This window comes from Lactuca sativa, chromosome 6, assembly GCF_002870075.4.
Source record: "Lactuca sativa cultivar Salinas chromosome 6, Lsat_Salinas_v11, whole genome shotgun sequence".
NCBI lineage: Eukaryota > Viridiplantae > Streptophyta > Magnoliopsida > Asterales > Asteraceae > Lactuca > Lactuca sativa.
In genome coordinates, this window is record NC_056628.2 from 43,646,511 (window position 1) to 43,669,226 (window position 22,716).

At 33.6% G+C, this 22,716-nt stretch overlaps 2 protein-coding genes and 1 long non-coding RNA gene across 3 annotated transcripts; all 3 read right to left on the reverse strand.

Annotated features, from left to right (window-relative positions):
- Nucleotides 1-12,953: 12,953 nt before the first annotated feature.
- On the reverse strand, nucleotides 12,954-14,055 carry LOC111893073 (E3 ubiquitin-protein ligase SGR9, amyloplastic). The gene has a single exon (XM_023889148.3). It carries the CDS (start codon nucleotides 13,835-13,837, stop codon nucleotides 12,995-12,997), a length of 843 nt encoding a protein of 280 aa, XP_023744916.1. The 5' UTR covers nucleotides 13,838-14,055; the 3' UTR covers nucleotides 12,954-12,994.
- A 1,359-nt stretch (nucleotides 14,056-15,414) lies between these two features.
- Nucleotides 15,415-18,372, reverse strand: LOC111893060 (pentatricopeptide repeat-containing protein At2g37310). Its single transcript, XM_023889136.3, has 3 exons — nucleotides 18,300-18,372; nucleotides 18,118-18,184; nucleotides 15,415-17,557 (listed from the first exon to the last, which is right to left on the reverse strand). The coding sequence occupies exon 3, from the start codon at nucleotides 17,526-17,528 to the stop codon at nucleotides 15,543-15,545; it is 1,986 nt and encodes a 661-aa protein (XP_023744904.1). The 5' UTR covers nucleotides 17,529-17,557; nucleotides 18,118-18,184; nucleotides 18,300-18,372; the 3' UTR covers nucleotides 15,415-15,542.
- Nucleotides 18,373-21,130: 2,758 nt separating this feature from the next.
- Nucleotides 21,131-22,068, reverse strand: LOC122194560 (uncharacterized). Its single transcript, XR_006183869.2, has 3 exons — nucleotides 21,899-22,068; nucleotides 21,562-21,657; nucleotides 21,131-21,301 (listed from the first exon to the last, which is right to left on the reverse strand). It is a non-coding gene; the product is annotated as an uncharacterized LOC122194560 (long non-coding RNA).
- Between the last annotated feature and the right edge of the window lie 648 nt (nucleotides 22,069-22,716).

Sequence of the window (22,716 nt, forward strand, 5' to 3'; positions counted from 1 at the left end):
GTTCAATGACTTAAAACTCGCATTTTGTGGGTTATTGATCAGTGTAACGCATCTTAAAATTTATTATTAAGAAGTGAATGAGATAATTAACTGATTAAAGAAACAAATAGGAAGTTAATTCAATATTTACTTCCATAATTTTATTTACAAATCGGAATTATATAAGAATTTATTGACAAACCTCAAAATTAACAGATTAAAGGAACGAATATCAAGTTGTTGAACCATTTCCTTTCAGTTGTTCATTCCAATCCTAGCCGGATTACACCCTGGTGAAAACATAAAGAAGTAGCAAAAAAAAATAGAAAATACACAAGGAGACAATACATCAAACACCTTATGTGCAAGAAACCAAACAAATTGGAGAAAAATGTGACATTACCTTGGGAAAAAAAATCCGGTTCTAAGACAACTTGTCCTGGTTGTATCGATCATATTCCTTGCACAAAAAGAGAGAACAAAACATAAAAAAGTAAAAACTTTACCATAATTCGTATGTAAATACTGCAAGAAACATGCATCATAAAATAGTTGCAGGTTTCTGATTTGTAATTGTTGACGTAACCTATTTTTTCCCTACAAATTGAAGACCGAAGACAACATCTCTTCAATTGGATGTAGATGACAAAGCATCAGTTGACACAAAACGGAGGAAGCACTAATCGATTGGAACAAAACCGGTGAACTGAATGAAATCTGTAGAACCATAATCGAATAGAGAACAAATACATGAGATTCGGCGGTGGAGAACAATCGGTGGGGTGCTTATCAAAAGGTTCGAGAAGCATCTCAATGTCTGTCGATGATGGAAGTAAACAGTAAGGGATCAGAGATTCAGAGGAAGGAGAATGCAAATCGGACAAACTATTGTGGCAAAATAGACAAAATAGCTATAGGTTTACTGTAGCTAAGCCAAGAGAAATTTAATAATAATAATAATAATAATAATAATAATAATAATAATAATAATAATAATTTGTTTTAAAAGTCTAGTTTAAAAACAAAGAAATGATGCGCTGTTGTAGATAAATAAATGCAAAATTACAAATCGATATGATTTGAGTTTTTGGATAAGAGTCCACTTAGATTAAAGACAATGGCGGAGAATGGAGACTTGCACCACTAATTGATGCTAATCGTTTGGGCTTTTTATATAGCTATTATTCATGGGCTATTTTATATATTTAATTATTTATCATAACTATAAGTAGTATAAATATTTTAGGTATTATATAACCTTATAAGTTATTAAAATTTGTACTGATGCTTTGTTTTTTAGTTTTATTAAAGAAAAGAAAAAATGGGGAAAAAAGAGAAGGAAGGAAATGAACTTATATATTTGTGTTCTCGAGTTTTGAAAGAAATGAAAAGGAAAAGCAAATATTTTTTTTGTGCAATAAAAACTACAATTGTTAGAAAGAGCTAGTTATGTTATTGGCCGACAATTGTTAATTATATATTTGTATTTAAGTATAAATTAAATAGGGATATGTTGCCTCTTCTTACTAATCAAAGCATCAAGTTATATCAAGTTAATGATGTCAAAAAAAATCATATAAAATCTATTCCTTAATACATGTGGCTATTTTTCACTAGCATTGTCGAATTGGAAAGTAACCAAAGGTTTTCCTTTTTATCATTTGTATGTTACATAGGAAACACCATGATTTTGGGGAAATTCTGATGATTAAAATTCAAGATTTAGATTAAAAAATTATTATTTTCTCTTTAATTTGAGAGGTAGCCAGGTAGGTTAGGAGAGAAGATCAACCCATATCTTCTTTTCTATTCCCTCCAATTCTTTCCTAACATATTGTTTCAGAGTTTCGTTTAAGTAGAGAAAAGAAATGAAGCGAGAGGTTTGGTAAAAAAAATCATTGCTTCCGAGTTTAGTTATTGGATGGAAAAGAAAAGAAAAGAAATGAAGATTTATACTAATTTCTCCTATAATCTGTCCTCCCAAACTGCAAGGAATTGGAGAGAAAGGAAAGGAAGGTCATCCCCTTTCTTTTCCTTTCTCTCGTTTTTCCTTTCTTTCCTTTAGTAAACTCGGGAGTGGAGCGTAAAAGTTATCTTGGGAACATGTCAATTGTTTTGTTTCCTTTTGTTTCTCTTCACTACCATTCACTCCCATCCTATACAAATACTTGTGAACAGTGTGTAACGAACATGATGGCATAACGAAATCTAGAAACCAAAATGAAATGCAATAGGAACCAAAATGAGGTGTACGGTTGATTTCGAAATAAACGCATAGTTATTTCTCTACTGTAATCATCACTTTCATATTCGTTCACACTCTCATGGGTATATGTTTTTTTCTATCAAGGTCCCCATCTTATAATTCAGTTGGCACCCACTCCACCCCAAAGTAAATATGTTGGCACCAATGAGTATTTGAGTGTTTGTACCGTTATTCATTTTTATATACATATATGATTTAAGATGATATTTTCTTAAAATTTGTAGTCAACTACAAGTCTTGGAGTCATGAAGCGCTATGGTGAAGCCATGACGAACTTTTTAGAACCATGATTATAATCATCAACTATTTGATCATTTCTACTTATTTGTTGAGTTTTATTTGTTGAGCACCTCAAATCCATCTCTTTCAATTGAATTACATGTATATATTAGCTAAAGCATCCATTTTAAGTCTCAAAATTGATTTCTTTTAAGCTTCTTTTATTAAAAAGTTGGGCTCCGCTCCTAGTTTCATGATTGATGATTTCTTAATTTATTAATCTATTTTTGTTGTTGGCTATCTACTCTAATAAATAAAGGTTTTTTTTTTGCCATATGTCACATTCTCATTCAATTTGTCAAATGTAATTTTGTGGTTATTTTGAATTATTTTTTTCCACATGTCATTTTATGAGTTTTCTATTTTATTAAATTCACATAATATTTTAATATAATAATTACAATAAGTATAGTAATAAATGGATATCAATTTCATTAATAAACTTACCTTTTAATTTCAAATTTTCCAAATTAAATTTCATTAGTTTTTTTTGTTTATTTATTTAAATTATTTGTTTAAATTTAAAAGCTAAAAACCATTTCAGTTATAATAATTCAATATTTTCTTATTTTCTTCAAAGTTCTCAAGTATTTTATCCTTTGTATTTAATATTTTTTTTAAGTTAACCCATATAATATATGAGTCTCACAACTAGTTAGGTAATTTAGGACGAAATTAATTATATGATTATTTCTTTAATTTGTAAATTGTAGTAGTAAACATATTCTATAATTTATCAATTTTAAGTTTTCGTATTATTATATTGACAAAATTGCAAGAATGGTCTATATGGTATGTCAAAACAAGCAACTTTGGTTCAAAATGGGTTTGACTCGCAAGGATGGTCCAATAGTTTCATTTCCTTGCAAGTTTGGTCCAATTTGGTTTGAATTTTTTTGTAAAGACGATTTTGCCCTTATTGTTTAATTTTTCAATTTTGTTTTATTACACGTAATTAAAAAACAATTAAAAATATAACAAAAATAAAATACCTCTCTCTCTCTCTCTCTCTCTCTCTCCAAGAATCGACCTATCCATCTTCTTCCCACACTTCCATTTTCTTTCAGATGTGCTTAATCTTTATTCACCGGAAAATTGCACATCCACCGGAGACACGTCTCTTACCCTCAAATCTGCCATCTCCGTCTTCTCAGTTGACCACCAAGCATTCATTACCCTCAAATCTGTCATCTCTATCGAAGCTTTCATAAACAATCAAGGTGAAATCCATATTTGTTCATCTGACGAAGATGATGGCGCTGTCCACCACTAGAGACGTCCCTCCGCCTTCTCCGATGAAGGGTTTTCTGATGGCGCCATATTTGTTCGATCTATGTTTATGAAGGATTGCATCTCTAATATCCGATCTATGTGTCTGTCTCTTTTCGTCTTCTCCTGTGTCTCTTTAAATCCCTCTACCGACTTCAGGTGGTGGTGGTTATGCTTCAGGCGGCCGTTTCTAGAGCCGTAAATCTCCTTATGGATTTCATTGATTGTTCATCTCTCTCCTAAGCTTTCTCGTTCTAAGAGGGGCATAAATCCCCAACTTTGTTCGTCCAGTGGCTATCTTGAGTGAATGTGTCGCAGAAAACAACTAAAATCGTGATCTAGGGTTGAGATTTGTTATTGTTGTGTTTGTTATGTTTCTTTCCTTCTTCTTCTTCTATCTAGATTGTTGTTGTTGGGTTTGTTTGAAATATTTCTTGATGTCGAGTCAAATGGTGGTGAAGGGCAGTTCATCGGATCAGGAAAAATGATTTATGGGTTTGTGAATATGATGTTCTTGTTCTTGATCTCAGGAAAAATGAGTGTTCTTGAGATTCATATTCATATTTGTGTTTGTATGTTTTTAGTTCTAATCGACTTCACAGCTAATGAGATTGAGCTTTGTTTTCTGTTGTTTAAATCAAATTAATCTTGATGTATGTGTGTGTTTAGAGTGTGGAACATTTGTAAAATTAATCTAATAAATCGAACAAAATCGATAAAAGTGAAGGTTCTTCGTTTTGCAAATCCACTTCCAGACATGTGTTAAATTTGTTTCTATTTTATTTCAGATCCAAAATCAAGAGCGAAGAACACCCATTGTGGATTTGGATTTGGGATGTTGGATGGTGGTGGGTCACGACAGGGGGAGGCAGAGGAGCTGCCACAGTCGACTGTGGTGGCTCTCTTCGCCGGAAAAGTGAGAAACGAGGGATATAGACGAGTTGGAGATGAAAGAGAGGTCGAGGAGAGAGAGAGAGAGAGAGAGAGAGAGAGATTTTCTTTTTTTGATTTCTGTAATAAAAAACTTGAAAAAGGAAAAATACCAAGGGCAAATCCGTCATTATAAAAAGCTTTAAAATTTTTGGACTAAACTCGCAACAAAATGAAACTATTGGACCATCATTGCAAGCTAAACTAATTTTGGACCAAAGTTGCTAGTTTTGACATACCATAGGGACCATTCTTGCAATTTTTTCTATTATATTAGTAGATTATTATGGTTTGAAGAAAATTAAAAATCGATATTACCTATTGTTTTAGCGGCTAACAAACATTAATAATTGCAAATTGTTATTACATATTGAAATAATATTTGTAATAGTGATGTGTTTTCTAGCAATCAATACACAATACACATTAGTTGTGCACCTGAGACAACAAAATTAATCTTATGTATACATGCACCATAATAGATTTAAGTTGCAATCTATTACTATAAATACTAAGAAAGCCATAATAACATAACTTTTTTGTAGCTAGAGACTTTTTGATGGCCATCTTGTCATTTCCACCTTGCATGGATGGGGAGGATCTATAATAGGAATCCATCTAATGGAATCACATCCAAGACTTTAAAAGAGCAGAACAAAAAATAACAAGGATGTAGGCTTGACCGAAATTTCTACAAACCCTACAAGGGTTAAGAAATCCAATCTTCCTCAATGTAAGAGAAGGGAAGAATGAAATTTCAAAGGAAAGAATGAGCAAGGAGGGTTTGATCCCGAGCACCTTTTTTATAAGCATTAGATATGTTAGGTTAAGGTGCTTAAGCCAATAACTGAATTGGTATATGTTTAAATTAAAAACAAAGTCTTTTTTGGGTTGCCCTCAAAACTAGTAATTAACTAAAATGATTTTTGGAGAGAGTGACTTATTTGTTGATCTATTATACGATTAATAGATAGCAATAAATAATTCGTTAATATATTATGAGATTAATATATTAATTCAAAATAGTATTATTTGATTAATAATTAATCATAAATTATTTGGAATTAATTTTGGGATTAATTGAATTAATTAAACGTGCAAGGACTTAAGATGTAATTGTTCAATAGTTAAACAAGAAAAGAATTAAGGGTGGCGGAATTTTGGCTTGTCTCTAAGGTTTCTAGAATACTCCATGTAGATAATGTGGATAATTGGGAAACTAAATAATCCTGGATTTGAAATAATATTAATTTATTTCAAATTAAGATTTCTAGGGTTTTCCTATCAGCTATAAATAGGATCCTTGGGAGTCCTTATTTTTGTCCATAACTTCTACCAGAGGAATAGCCAAAATTCCAATCCCCTCTCCTCTCTCATGTACAAACCATTAGAGACATTGGATTGCTTGCTTTCCAAGACATTTGAAGAAAGGAATTGGTTTGGTTATTTTCTATATATCAAACGGTATATAAACCCTAATATCTTATTAGTTTTGATTATAGTAGGGTCTCCTTAGGGTTCTTGATGTTCATAGATCATAGTTATCAATAGAGAAAACTTAAATCTAAATAGGTTGCATGTGAACTTAATGGTTAAGTTATTTCGCCTCATGCTTGAATTATAAACTATAAAACCTATCAGTGGTATCAAAGTCTTAGTTTTCTATTTGATTGTGCAAAGTAATTAATAGATCAAAATTAGGTTTTATAGATATTAAACCCTAAAGGCCATGAAATTTTGCAAATGGTTAGGGTTCTTGAAATCCTAGCCTCCACCCTTATTTTCGAAAATACGTAGGGTCCCCTTAGGGTTTTCTAGTTTCCTTAATTATTATTTTGATGGCCTTAAAATTTAAATAATTAAAATTGCATAAACCTAAACCCTAATTTGAAAATTTAAACGGTTTTGCATAAGGATTAAATTTGAATTGTTTTATTAAATGTGTAATAGAAAATAATTATTTAATCCCTAAATGATTTAAATTAATTTACTTAATTTTTAATTAAAAGAAAAAGATTAAATCATATTTGGTTTAATTTTTAATTGATTAAAAGTTTAATCCAGATAATGAACATTTAATTTGTATTTTGAAAAAATTTAAAATAGATAGTATATATGATTAAATGTTTAATATATTATAAGTATAAGAAATGTCAGTCGAATCGCTAGTAAGTCTTATTCATGAAGCCATGCTATAAAGGGGGTATAAGAAAACAACTTTTAAAATAGCCGTTGAATGGATGTCTATTCTCACCTACCGTTCTCCTGTGTGGTGAGGGTTGTTAGCTGAACGGGTTTAATAGGACATAATCTCATTGAAAGTATAATTATATGAAAGTACTAGAACCTCCTATCAAAATCCCAATCTAACCCATGAAAGGAAAATGTAAAAAGTATGCTAATCCATGAAAGCACACATCATTCTTTATAAGTCGTTAGTGGAGCATGTGTGGCTAACCGGTAGACTAATTTGGGACTATTAAGTTGACATGGTGGCACAAATCAATAGTTATCATTATTAATGGAGCATGTGTGGTTTACCGACACATTAATTAGAGATGATAAATGACATCGGGTTGTCAAGCGTGTTTGCATGGTTATTCATATCTTGTTTGTGATCCTCAGTGTCCCAGTCACAAATAGAAGACCATAATTTCACATATTGAAATTGGTGAATTGTTTTACTTAACTTCACAAATTCACAATAAGACTAAGACATCCCTCTTCTTGATAGTGAATTATATATTGAATCCTAGCCTTGAATATTTATTTTTGGTTAAAATATTAAGGATTTATGTCACCTAACTAAAAATATCTCTCTTATATAGATGTCAATTCCTAAAGATGCTATTGCTACTCAATCTTCTACCAACAACTCAAACTTCATTCTTCTATCGATCCTATCCAATGAGAAATTAGCTGGTCCAAGCTACATGAACTAGATAGAAATTTCAAAATGACTCTTCGATACAAGGGCAAATAATATGTCCTCTATAAACCTCTACTCGAAATCGATGAGTCAAATACTACTCCGGAGGAACAAGCCAGCTACAAACCACACTATGACGACGCAAAAAAGGTCACTTGCATAATGGTGGTAACCATGGTACTTGAATTGCAAAAGTTCTATGAGGACTATTGGCCATATGAGATGTTCTTAGATCTTGTTGAAAAGTTTCACAATAAAGCACATCAAGAGAGGTATGAGGTCGTCAAGGCATTAATGGTATGCAAGTTCAAGGAGGGAGAATCTGTTTGCAATCATGTGCTGAGAATGTAGAGATATGTGGAGTGTTTGGGAAAGCTCAATGTGTCTTTTGACAAGGAGTTGGCCATAGGCATGGTCATGAACTCCTTGCCTCCCAGTTGTGATCAGTTTATCTTAAGTTATCATTTGAACAACACATAGTACACATTGACCCAACTCCACAAGTTGTTGCAGATAGTTGAATCAGGGATGAAGAAAAATCAGGTCCCTTCTGCGACAAGCGCTTCATTCCTTTCCATTAGGCAAAACAGAGGAAAGAATAGGAAAGCAAATCCTCAATCGAACCGGAAGGGCAAGGCCCATGCTGGAGCGTCTAACAGTGGGTCCAAATCAAAGCCCATTTTTGATATTCCTACTGTTAGAGACCCTAAAGAGGCCACTTGCTACTATTGCAATGAAAAAGGGAATTAGAAAAGAAGTTGCCCTAAATACTTGCAGGACATCAAGGATGGCAAGGTTAAGCCATCTTCGACAGGTATGTACATTATTTAATTCAATAACTCACAACTTACTCATTATTGTGTCCTTGATACAAGATGTGGTTTCCAAGTTTGTTCTGATTTGCAGGGGATAAGAGAGAGTGAAGAGGTGGAGCATTAAAGAATAAATCGGATCATGGGGAATAAGCGATCTTCACCTATTACCAAGATTGGAACTTATGGTCTTGTGCTCGGTAGTGATGTTAGAATAGATTTGATTAACTGTTGCTATTCATCAGAAATGACATGAAACATTATTTCTTTTCATGCATTGTTCAGACAAGGATTTCGATATTCATTTGATGATGTGAATGGTTTGATTTTAGCTTAAAAAATGGTGTGTTTGTGTTTAAAGCTTTAGCTTGTAATGGTGTGTATGAAACTATGATTTGTGTTGATAACTTAGAAAATAGTATATTTCATATTGATTTGTCTAATGGTGTACACAAATCATGTTTGTGACATTGTTGTCTTGGGCACATTAACAAGAAACACATCACCCAACTCCCAAAGGATGGAGTGTTGTTATCATTTGACTTAAGGACGGATGATGAATGTGAGACTTATCTTTTGGGTAAGATGACAAAATCACCATTCACTGGAACATGTGAAAGTGGTGAAGGATTGTTGGATCTTATGCATATTGATGTATGTGGACCCTTCAAATCTGCTACAAGGGATGCAAATCGATACTACATGATGTTTACGAATGATTATAGTAGATATTAATATATCTACTTGATCTAACATAAATTTGAAACCTTTGAAAAGTTCAAAGAGTTTAGACACAAGGTTAAGAATCAATTGGAGAGGAAGATAAAGATGCTCCGATCTGATAGAGGCTGAGAGTATCTTAGTATTGATTTCCACGACTACCTCAAGGAATGTGGAATAGTTTCATAATTGACTCCTCCTAGGAAACCACAACTTAATGGTGCGGCTAAGAGGAGAAATCGAACCTTGTTAGACATGGTTCGTTACATGACGAGTCGAGCTTCACTTCATGTTTCTTTATGGGGGTATGCCTTAGAGACAACCGCCCATATCCTAAGTCTTTTTCCTACTAAAAAGGTTTCCAAAACTCCTCACGAGATGTGAATACGGAAAGTTCCCTCATTGGCACATATCAAGGTCTGGAGTTGTGAAGCTCTCGTGAGACCAGAAACTCATGACAAACTAGAACCCATAGCCGAGAGGTGTATTTTCATTGGTTACCCATAGAAGTCTCTTGGATACTTATTCTACAGACCTAGTGAGAACGTGGTCTTTGTAGCTTGAAGGGGAGTCTTTCGCGCGCGAGAGAGCTCATATTCAAAGAGGACATTGGGAGTTCAGTTGAACTTGAAGAGATTTAAGAGTCAACCAATAAAGGAACCTTAAAAGATACTAGCTCTCAACTAGAGGATGAGACTCCTGTTGAGCTCGTTGACAATTCAGTACCTTTTCGTCGATCCAGTAGGGTTAGCATGCCACCTTCATTCTATGGTTTTCATATAATATTGGATGGTCACATGTTTATCAGTGATGGTACACTAATAAATTTAGATGAGCCAACCAAATACAAGGAAGTGATGGCGAGCCCTGAGGCTGCCAAGTGGACAAAGGTAATGGATAACATGATCCAGCCTAGATATGATAAACAATTTTGGAAGTTGGTTGATCACGTACTAGGTCGAAATATAGTAAGGTGCAAATGGTTCTTTAAGAAGAAGACCGCAATGGATGGAAATGTGTACACATTCAAGGCACGACTGGTTGTGATGGGATTTACTCAAACCCAAGGGATTGACTATGATGAGACCTTCTCACCAGTGGCTAAGATAAAGTCTATCAGGATTATGCTAGAAATAACAACGTTTCATGATTATAAAATATGGAAAATGGATGTTAAGACCACTTTCCTAAATGGGAAGTTGACTGAGGATGTTTACATGAGTCAGCCAGAGGATTTCTTACATGAAAAGTTTCATGACAGAGTGTGTAAGTTTGAGAAATCCGTTTGCTTCCATGAGAAAGTCAAAGAGTTTGGTTTTTCTAGTAGTGACGATGAGTCATATGTGTATGTCAAGGCTAATGGGAGTATAGTGACTTTCCTGGTATTGTATGTTGATGACATACTTCCATGAGAAAGTCACAACGTCGCACCCAAAACCCTATGATCGTTATTGTGTGTGTGTGTGTGAGAGAGAGAGAGAGAGAGAGAGAGAGAGAGAGCAAGAGAGAGAAATATGATTGCTTATGAGAGGGTGAGGGATCGGTTTTCATAAGGGTTATGACCGTTTATATAGCTGTCAAATAACCCTGAAACCTCATATTTGAATATAAAAATAATAGTATTTTAATTTGATTCAAATACAGTTTCCTTATCTGATTAAGAAGACTTCCAAAATCCTTCTGGACACTCCTTAAAACCGTCCAGGGTAAGGAAGGATCTAAAATTGCATTTTTTGCTCAACTATTGAACAATTGCAATTCATCCATTGCGCATTTTAATCAACTCTACTTAACCTAAAATTATTTCTAATTAATTCAGATTAATTTTTACTTAATTATTAACTATTTCTAATTAATATGTTAATCATATAAGATATTAATAAATCATTTATCTCTCTTTTAATTAATATATCAAGGTATTTCCTGATTATGAGGGCAACCCAACTAAAAATGACTTTATTTTTATTCACTAAAGTTATATTAATTTAGTTAAGACATTAGAGAGTTAATCCAACAACTTTTGGAGTGACACATGTTTTGAGAAACTATCGTTTAGAAAAGAAACTTTGATGCCATATAAGATTATGGTTTCCTCATCAATTATATATTCATGTTAATTAGGTATAAATACAAAAGGAATCGGTAGATTGTTATGGATAAAGATCTAAAGAAAATGGTAAATCATTTAATATAGAACCCTCCTCACATGCCATCACATGGGGATAAATCGCACAACACCAATAATATTTAGACATACAAGTTTTGAACTTTGAACCTCCTATATGAAATTTTGCACCACAACCATAAGACTCTTATCATGATTCATGACGACAATATCATGATATGTGGTCTCATTTAAGTGGTTAATTTCAATGAGAAAATCTAGCTAAACAATTTTTAGAGTGTCATATGCAAGTTGAATCATGAACATTGAGTTCATTGAAGTCACAACCTTTGCATGCTTATCGGGGTCTATGATGGACATGCTGGACCAAATACATCAAGAAAAATTGTTCCAAAACCTTAAGAGTAAACTTCCATGACGGTTTCAAGGACTTGATTTAGTTATGATCTCTTAAAGTATTTAATGTAAATTGATTTTGATCATTTTGTTATAATCTATTAAAGTAATTAATGTAAGTTGATTTTGATCATTTTGTATCCAATGTTCTTAAACTCAAATCAATGAGCATGAAACTTCTTGTCTAAATATAATCATAGATTCGTAGTATATTTTAGATGCTTATATGGAACCAAGTCATGTTAAGCAACGATTTCAAACCTAAAATATACACATATTTCAATTAGTTTCAACAAAATGAATAAGAGTAGCGATTTCCGTAGTAGAAATCCGGCATAAAATATAAAGTAAAAAAAATAATAATTTGAATTATGATTTATGAAAGATTTGAAGCTCCAAAACAAAAGAGACTTGCCATTCTATGTATTTTACCCGTTTAAGTGCATAAAAATGCCTACCACATGATACTCTCTACACACAAGCCGCTAACAGCCAAACGCTCATCCATTGGTGTGCTATATGCCATGTAATTATAAACAAGATATGTCAACATTTTAGTGTGACCACGTAGACTATGTTCTGGTTTTGTGTACGATTTTTTAAGCATAACGTACAATTTGCTAAACACATCATTGTATTTAATATAAGATGTAACATTCCAATCAACATACTCGATCACCATTGTGCATTAAAATATCTACAAGTACCACATATATGTTGATAATGATATTCAATCTTCACCCATCCCCTACCCTTTAAATTATACAAAATTTGTGGATATTAAAGAATAATAAGACCCTTCTAAGAATGTTGTTTTTCTCTTTTTCCATATTAATTTTAATTTGACGTCGGCATGGATAAAATCTTATCTATATAAAGTTTCCTTAAATATTTCACAAAAAAAAAAGTCAGATGACAATTTTATCCTTAAATTTTAATTGTTTTCACACAATACTAACAGTCTAACACCGATCATCAATTTTAACGTTAAGAAGAAAAATATGGTTGACGTCTTAATACATGTTTTTTTGACTTAATCTATTAAGTCAACATGTCCATATTAAATAGAAAGAAAAGTAAGAAACACCGATTACAGTTGTTCAGACTAAATACTTAACTCATTAAGCTCTTAAATATTATAAAATAAAAAAAAAAAAAAAAAAAAAAAAAAAAAAAAAAAAACAAGCAATTAACAAAATCAACGAGTAGTATTATGCTTAACATGCAACACATTGTTAGATGTCTAAGGAAGAAAAATTATAATTCTTAATTTTCATATAAAAAAAAATCTAATAATTATAACCATCACTTATTTTCACAAGAACCGCCCACTGCCGCTCAAGCTCGCCGTATACATCATCAGTCGGCAGCTGATGGCGGCAGCAAGGACACGTGTTCCTCTTAATCAACCATGGCAATATACACATCCAATGAAACCGATGTTCACAAGGCAATTCACACACATCTCTCCCTTCCCTCATCTCTTCTTTACACACAGCACACTCTTTTCCTCCTTGCTCCACCTCCACCGACGGCAGTGCCACCACCGCCGCCACAGACGCCGCCACCTCTCTCCCTTCCTTCCCATCTCCACCACCACCCATCACCTCCACAAACTTCCGGCACCTTGTCACCACTTCAACATATTTCCTCAACGTTTCACTGTCGGAGAACCCAATGCCGGAGAGAGTCAACATGGTGGTGGAGACATAACCGGAAAGCGACTCCCGCCACTTTTCCGGCGACAATGTCTTGAGTGATTCCGGATCATGTTGATGGAGTTCACATAGAAGGAGTAACAGGAGAACAGAGTCAAGGTCACGGTGGTTGACGTTGACCATGGAGGTGTTGTTTGGTGGTGATCCGGGGGTTTTGGGGTGGAGGAAGTGGGAGAGGTGGGAGAGGATTGATAAGAGGTGGCGGGCAATGAGGAGGGATTTTTGGTTGAGGGAGAGGGTGTGGAGGTGGTGGAGGGAGAGGGAGAAGAGGGTGCGGGAGGAGAGGAGGGAGGAGAGACGACGGTGGTGGAGGTGGAAGAGGGCGGAGATGGTGGTGGTCAGGGAGGAGATTTGTGGCGGGGTGAGGGTGGAGAGTGCTGCCATGATTGTACTTCCGGTGGTCTTCTCTTCCATTACGGGATCATGTGCCAAAAGAAGAAAAAGAGATAAGGGGTTTTATTCAAGTAGTTACGTGTGTGGGGAAGAGTGTTTGTTAAATTTATGGTGGGCTCTAATTGATTAGTTCTATAAAAAAAAATCTAGAATTTTAGTGAATTAGGATCATTTGTTGTCTTGCATTACAAACTTGTGTTCTACGCATTAAAACATGTACTATACTACCTTGTTTTTTAGAGCAACTAATGTAAGTATATGTAATGATCTGTCATTGGATACCATTTTTTGCATTAAAAGTAAGGTTTCATTATTTATGAAAAGTAAAAGAGGTGAAATAATAATATGTACTGATATAGACATATAGTACACCAATATGCTTTTGAGAATGTAGTGGGAGTATTTTAATGAGTTTTGCGTGTTAAGTGATCCTATATGTGGTCATAAGTTCATAAATTTACTCCATGTTCATGTGAAAGTTTTGCATGAAACTGTTAAAACGAAATTTTGATTTATGTGTATGAAATGTTATTCTTGGAGGAATTTTCGAATGTCGTATAAAATCATTAATTGAACGATCACATAAAGGTAATTATGTGCTCGAGATGTGAAGTCGTGAGATTTGAATAGTTTTAACATTGGAACGATTTCTTATTGAAGTTTTTTTTCTAAAAAATAGATTAAATTATATTTTTTGTCCCTGAATATAGTTGGTTTACTCAGTTTTGGTGCTAAAAGGTTTTTTTTTTTTTTTTTTTTTTTTTTTTTTTTTTTTTTTTTTTTTTTGATCTTTATTTGAGGTTTTGTAACTTTTGATCTCCATTCCAAATAAAATGACGATTTTTTGCACCAAAATTGAAAACTATCAGCTATAGCAATAAATAGTGACCAAAACCGTTACAAGAATCTCAAATAAAGACCAAAATTACAAAACAAAAAAACAAAAATGGGATTCAATTTGCAAAAATCAGCAATACTCAGGACCAAATTTGTAATTTACTCTATAGTTAATTATCCAAATGAATATAACAATGTAATTCTTTTAGATATACTACATACATTGATACATATATGTTTGTGTGTGTGTGTAAAGGAGGAGGACTTTTGAGAGTGTGAAGTGATGGAGTAAAATGGAAGGGAGTGGCTGGAAATGTTGGAATTTTGTCGACAAGTGTGTGTCTAAAAGTAGCATGTTTGGCAATTGGCAATGTATGTTCTTTTCATTCTCTTATTTTACTAATAAAACAATCACAAGTGAATAAAATACAATTTGGCCCATGCATACATCCTATTGTCCCTACATTAAAAGCATTAATAATGGATAAATGTTGTAAACTAGTGACAACTTATATGGGAATATGTGTGATTGTTATTTGAAAAATTACTAAATTACGCATCGGTATTTGCAGCCTACACATCCCAAAAAATCATGTTGGATTCTAAATTTTAATATTTTGGGTTGCAAAATCAATAATTACAACTAAATGTAAGAAATAACAATGCATTTTTTATTTTATTTTTCCTTTGTTATAACGTTGTACATTTATTTTTTCTTGCTTTTCAAATAATTTTTATAGCAATAAGTAACCTCTTGATAATGATTTGAATTATGATGACATGTCACTTTCCACATACAACTTAACTCAATAAGGTAACACAATATATATATAATAGCAAAAATATGAAAACTTCACCTCTATACTATGATCGAATGATTTAATTCCAATCAACAACCACCTTCCTCATAAAAATCTTCACTTACACCATACTTATCTTCTCTCATCAAGTTAAATAATCCATCCAAAATCGCAAATATTTCATCACTTCTTTCATTTGATAAATCTTTAGCTATAAAACTTTGCATGCCACATGGCGTTTCTATCCAACTACAACCCGCAATCTTTTTCAACCCAAATTTATTCAACATCACCCTAACATTTTCAGCCTCTTCAAATCTCCCAGCTTGCGAATATAAATTTGCCATTATTACATAATTTCCAGTATTTTCAGGCTCAATTTCAAACAAATAATCAAAAGCAAGTTTCCCAATTTCGACATCACCACAAACCGAAGCCCCATGGAGCAATGCACCCCAAACTTTTTCACTACCTTCAAAAGGCATTTTCTTTATAAACTCCACAGCTTCATGTAGCTTCAAAGCCCTAGTTAAAACACCTACCATACATGCATAATGCTCCATGGATGGATGAATATTGTATTTAGGTAACATGCTTTCAAATACCCTAAAAGCTTCATTTACATATCCAGAATGAGCACAAGCTGATAATACAGATGTGAATGTCACAGGATCTGGATATATGCCTTCTTTTATCATTTGATTGAATAGATCAAGTGTTGAGTTTACATCTCCATGTGATGAATATGCTGAGATTATTGATGTCCAGATGATGACACTTCTCTTTTCTGATTGGTTAAAAGCTATATGGGCCCCATTGAGAAAACCTAATTTAGCATAGGTGTCGATAATCCCTGTTGCTACATAGATGTTTGTGTCATAACTGTTTCTGATTGCGTATGCGTGTGTTTCTTTTGATCCTTTTAGATTTGATAAATGTGAAAGTGTAGGAAAAATGTTTGAGAGTGTTACAGTGTTTGGTTTGAATCTGTTTTCTTGCATCTCATGTAGTAAATCGATTACCTTTTCATACTGATTGTTCTGAAAATGACCTGAGATTACAGCATTCCATGTACTCAAACCTGGTGTTTTCATTTCCATGAAAAGCTTCATGGCTTTGTCCACAAAACCATGTAGCATGTACCCTGATATTATAGAGCCATAGCTAATCTCATCTTTCTCAGACATTTCATCGAACAGTTGGTGAGCGTAGTCCAAACTGCCACATTTGGCGTACATTGTGATGAACGCATTGCAAACTGGAAGATCTGTTTGAATTTGATTGTCTATCACAAATTTATGAACTTTCATACCTAAATTTAGATCGTTCGACTGTGCACATGCTTGGAGGATGCTGATTACTGTGAACTCATTTGGTGTTATGTCTTCCAAGCTTAAAATCTTTGAATATAATTCTTTGCATTTTTCGTAGAATCCTCCTTGTGAATACCCTGCCATCATTGAATTCCAGGAGACGAGATCTTTATCAGGTGCAAGATCAAACAAAGTTCTTGCTGTATCAATCTCATCACACCTACAGTAGAAAGTTATCAAAGCATTTACCACAAAGATATCGGAATCTAACCCGTTCCGGATGATATAACAGTGAAATGTTTTAGCGAAGCTTGATTCATAACCCAACGAGGACAAAGCTTTTAACACACATGTAACAGTGTAATTATCTGGTTTTACAGACATCGAAGAGGCAGATAAGAAACTCCGGAAAAGCTTCAGTGTATCTGGGTGCTTGTTGTTCATTGAGTAGCCCATGAGCAATGCGTTCCAAGAGAAAGTGTTCTTGTTGAGAATTTGGTTGAACACCTTGTGGGCTTCGAAAAGGTTGTTGGTTTTAGAGTAGAAAGTGATGAGTTTTGAAGCCAAGAAGTTGTCAAGGGTGACGGAGGAGAGAATGAGTTTGCCATGGAGGAGCTTAGCTTGGCGGATGAGACGGTGGTTGGTGCAGTGTTGGATGAGGCGGCCGTATGCGGCGTAGTTGAGTCCATTCGGGAGGTGGTGGTGAATGGTTTGCGCAGTGGCGGGTGGAATTTGAACTTGCAGAAATTTGGTGAATCTCATTAGTTTGGGCCTATGCTCCCATCAAGTTTCTGAAAATATAACGATGAAAAATAATGAAATTTAAAATCACAAGTTCACAGCTTTAACTGAAAACTTAGAGAAAGTAAAAGAATATATGAGTCCTTACTATTTTCGTGCAGTTTAATCCAAAGTTATAAACAATGGGAGCTGATCCGTACACAAAAATTTTTCTTCATACACAACAATTGGTGCTTTAAAATGTTGTATTGTACAACTATATAATGCATGAATTGTTGTGTATGGCAAAAAACTGTTGTATACGAATCACTAATTGATACAGATTATTAGTTTTAACACCTAGACCCGTCTTGATAGTTGATACAGCTAATTAGAAGAGTAATGTTAAGTCGTGGTAAACTATTTTATTCTTATTTTGACCTTCATTTTTTTCTTTATCTTTTTATTAGAACTGTTTTTTTTAAATATTTTCTCATTACGCGTCTAAAATGATTGTGCACGACCACATAAGATAGTCGTCCACCACCACAACCAACTAAAAATGTCAACACCACCACCACCGCATTCAAATATCTATCTTAAAATCAAAAACCAAATTGAAATTACTAACCAAATCGAACATCTGGACATTGAAACCCACTTTTGGCCAAGTAATGTTCCACCAGTTCATCAGGAATCTATACAAAAGAAGAAGAAGAAGAAGAAGAAGAAGAAGAAGAAGATAAGACTATTTTGATAAAGAATTGCTAATAAGTGTAGAGGGAAAACCAAGTATATTTTCAGAAATGTTACAGTTGGGGTGTAGTCTGTTAAAGAGGCAAGAAAATCTGTGAGGGCAGTTTCGTCATCGTGTTTAGCTTCATTTGATTGTTGGTTGTGATTCATATTTCTTATCAATCTTTTTTTAATCTGCAAGAAGTCAAGAACAGAAGATTAGTTTGAGTAATGGTTTATTGAGATTGTTTTTCAATAAGGACGTTAGACTTCTGATTCAAATTAGTGGTAATCATGGAGTATTATTACATTGACATAAGATGTAGTAGTATATTCTTTATAGAAAAGTATTAACAGCCCGTTTTAGGACGATGATCAGATGATTTGCAATTCTTAGGTCTCTAGCAAAAAGATTTTTATAATCACAATCTTCAGTTCAAGTCAGCTGAATTATACTGCGAAGCACAAATCAAAGTGATTTCGGTAATTTCGCAACACAAAGGATACCAATTTTGCATTTGTAAAGTACTAGGTTCCATATTCACCTTTAGGTTTAGAACATTCAAATTCGAAATTAACGCTGAGTAACAAGTAACGCAATTATGAAATTGAAACAATGAATAAACATCATTACAAATTCAACGGTTGAAGAGAAGATAACACTAATAAATACAACAAATATTGAACAGATCAGCGAGGTAAAGTTTCAAAGAGGGGGATATAAGAACTTAGAGATTTACTTGCACTCGGAAAAGAAGGTAATGGCGATGAGCTCAAGAGGAGAGTGAAACGCCGAGCAATTAACAGCGGTCGTCGATACCCCAATCAATCAGACACGACTAGGGTTCCGGTTAGACGAGACGATGAGACTTGAGAGTGATGATCATCTTCGTTTTCACATATAACGTCCTTCAATGTTTTAAATTTATAAAATAGCCACGTATCTATGAAGTTATTCAATATTTGCATATAACTTTGGGTTCTTTTTAACAGCACAGTTTTTTTCTATTTAAACCAAAAGTTTTACCTTTTTCCTAAAAAGACCATATTTTTTGAGAATGCTTGTTATTTAGGAGGTATAAACGGTTGACAGGGTCGGTCCATTGGTTTTTGATACCCGGGGCGAGATAAAATTTCCATGCTCTTATATATGTACGGTACAATAGACAACGTGAACACAAAAAATTTATAAAAATAAAAAATATAGTAAGCTTCATATTCAAACAAAGAATACAAACAAAAATAAAATCAGCTAAAAAAAACATTTCAAGTACACCTAAAAGTATTAGAATCAGTTGGTTTTTCTTTGTCAACATATTTATTATTTTCAAAATCATTGGGAATATTAGCCAAATAATTTGAAATGCGAGATATATTTTTAAAATTATTAACTAGATGATTAGAACTATTTTCAATTACATTTTGACTTCTACACATATTTATTCAAAGAGCCTTGTAAACCTAGTCACAGAAACAACACAAAAGTTTAGAAAGGAACTCCATAAGATTAGATTAACATATTTCAAACTCAACAAACTAGATAAACATATAACAAACTCAACAAAAATCAAACCTAAATAAACAACTTTTGAAATCTAATAGAAAATAATCGAGTTTGGTCATTCACTTGTAATCATGCCGTGTACTTTGACAACCAACAAGAAACGATACAATTCCCGGAAAAAAAAAACGAACATAAATGAAAAATTAGAATGAGAAAAAGGAAATCGAAAGAGGACGAGGAGAAATCGAACTCAATCACTCACCATGTCACCCAAATCAGAAATTAAAAACCACAAAACTCTTCAGACTTTCGCTCTTTGTCAGTTACAAGGAAGATTATCAGCTATCGAATTCTAACTTCACAACAGCAAATACCAAACACAAATCGGAATAGAGGGGAAAAAACGTAATCAGTCGATTAATATAGATAAATTGCAGTAGGTTTAAGAGAGATTTAGAGAATATAGAATGAGAATGAAAGAGAAATCAGATTAGATGAAAGAAAACACAATCAATCGATTATCGCTCATCGATCTAAACAACTTACGTTTTTCTAGATGTCGATACCGTATTGATTAGGTTTGGCGATTGCGTTTCTCAAGATGATAGAGCGCTAACGCTCTCTGGGTCTCTGTTGCATTCCAATGTCGATGTATCATATGATCATTACTGGATTAAATTATGGGCCAACGTCATATTATATAAAGCATTACTTGTTGGACTAAATTTATGTCCTCATTTTTTTGCTGCCCTGGGCCATAGCCCAACTCGCCCATGTATTGTGACAGTTGACTAAGTTAATAGTCGGTATCATGGTACGAAGTACGAACAGTATCCCATTATTATACATGCGTTTCTTTTTTTCTTTTTTTCACCACGTATCGGTTCTCCTTCCATTTGTCTAGGTACGTTTCAAGATACCCAAGTACATATGCAAAATTAGGGCTTTTCTTCACCATTTCTATTGACATAGTCAACTGATTATATCTTATAAATAACAAGGATCCTAAAAAAATATGATCTTTTTAGTAAAAAAGTAAAACTTTTTGTTTAAATAGAAAAATATAAGGTCTATTTTGTGAAAAAAAACCCCTCAAAATTAGAACTAAAAAACATCGCCTCAAAAAATCCTCTTATTTAATAGTGCGGTTTTAAAACCACCCTAAAAAATACAAATTGTTTCTTCAATAAAAACAAATTACAACCGCATCATTAAATTAGAACCGCTCCTTTAAATACATAAAGAACCGCAATTTTAAATAAACAAATAACCCCACCTAAAAAGTACTGGAACATTACCAAGATAAACTATTGAAAGATCTAAAAGTTTTTTCAACCGTTAACATAAACCCCTTTAAAATAGAGTACAGAAACAAAACAAAAATCAACCCATGAATCTTAAAAGATATAATTTCATAATACATGCAGTGAGTGCGATTCAATGTATTTAACTGCATTAAATTCTAGAAAACAAATAAAGATATAATCATTTGAGCTCTAACTCCTTGCAACTCTTGTAGTCTTGTTCCAGTGGGGTGAGTTTAATTTAGCTTGATTCTAGCTGTTGAACATTAAGCCTGTAAAAGGAACACAAAACGATACATGGAAATTCATGGAATTAATTTATATTATCAAGGTATAACAAACATTTGTGAAACGGAACCGAACCGAACCAAAACAGATTAGTGGTATTCGGTCAAGTTCCCGAATCTCCCAATCCATCATTTTCATTTTCGGTTCTGGTTCAATTCGGGCAGGTTTCAGAATGGTTTACATCCCTATGTCAAAACTATTCTCTTTTTTCATAAGACCAAAGGCAGAGAAATTAGACACAAACTGGAGGTAGTGAGCTTGGACACAAATTATTCTCCCAATCCTTCGTCTGTTCAAAAGATACAAATTGCCCTCCTCATCCTCATCAAAAGTAGTAAATCTACTGCCAAAAGATTTTGTTGAATACAAGTTTGTAGAGCTATTATTGCTTATTTTCTAACTTTCTCATCATTTTATCTATTTTCAAATTGATATAGTGACTACACATCATACTATTAAATCATAAAAAAGAACCATTTGCTAGATTTCCAAAACTTTGATTTCACTAGTGTTTGCAAATTACATTTTAACTTTATAGATGATAAACGAATATAACCTAAGAAAGTAACTCAATTGCAAACCTTAAGGATTGAAACATCCAGATGTTGTGACAGTTTCCATCTCTTTTGACTTTTCTCCATTCATGGTGTTTTGACTTTTCTTCATTCATGGCGTCTTTAATTGAACCTCTGATTGTACAAAGATGAGAATTCTACCCACCTGTTGTCACAACATCTTGTGGAACCTTACATAAAAAGGGGAGTTGTTTTAGTGGAAAAAGGCATCAGGAGACTTAGAAGACCAAAGCTAACAGAGGTTACCTGCTTTTTGTTGTTCGGAGATGCCATAGGCATTTTAAACAAACATGTAGAGTGCATTCGATAAACCCTAACACCCTATCTCATTTTTACCTGTTTCAATTTCTACCAACATTGATCAATTAGATCTTGCGAAGCAATCACATCCACACAATCATACACTACATACAATACATATAATTAAAGGACAGAAAAAAGGCTTTTTATTACTTACCGTTCTTTGAAGCACTTAAACACAATAATTTTGGACTTGATGAAAATTCATCATTCGAAGGGGTTGTTGCGCCGGAGTGGAGGCTACCTTACTGCGCGCGGTATAGAAATCGATGAGATCGCCGATGTAGTATGCTGGAAAGAGAAGAAAGCCTACTGGGGAAGGGTCTTTGAGGCGTGTATATGACGAACAAAGGAGGAATTAGCGAAGAAACGAAAGATCAAAACATTTTACTATTTAAGAATAGAAAATCAAAAAAATTGACGCTAGGGTTTTTAGATTTTTTACCGGAGAAGGAGGAGGAAGTCGCTAGAAGCAGGAGGCCGATCAGGATCTACTGTGTCTTTGCCGCTTGCCCTTAGGGTGA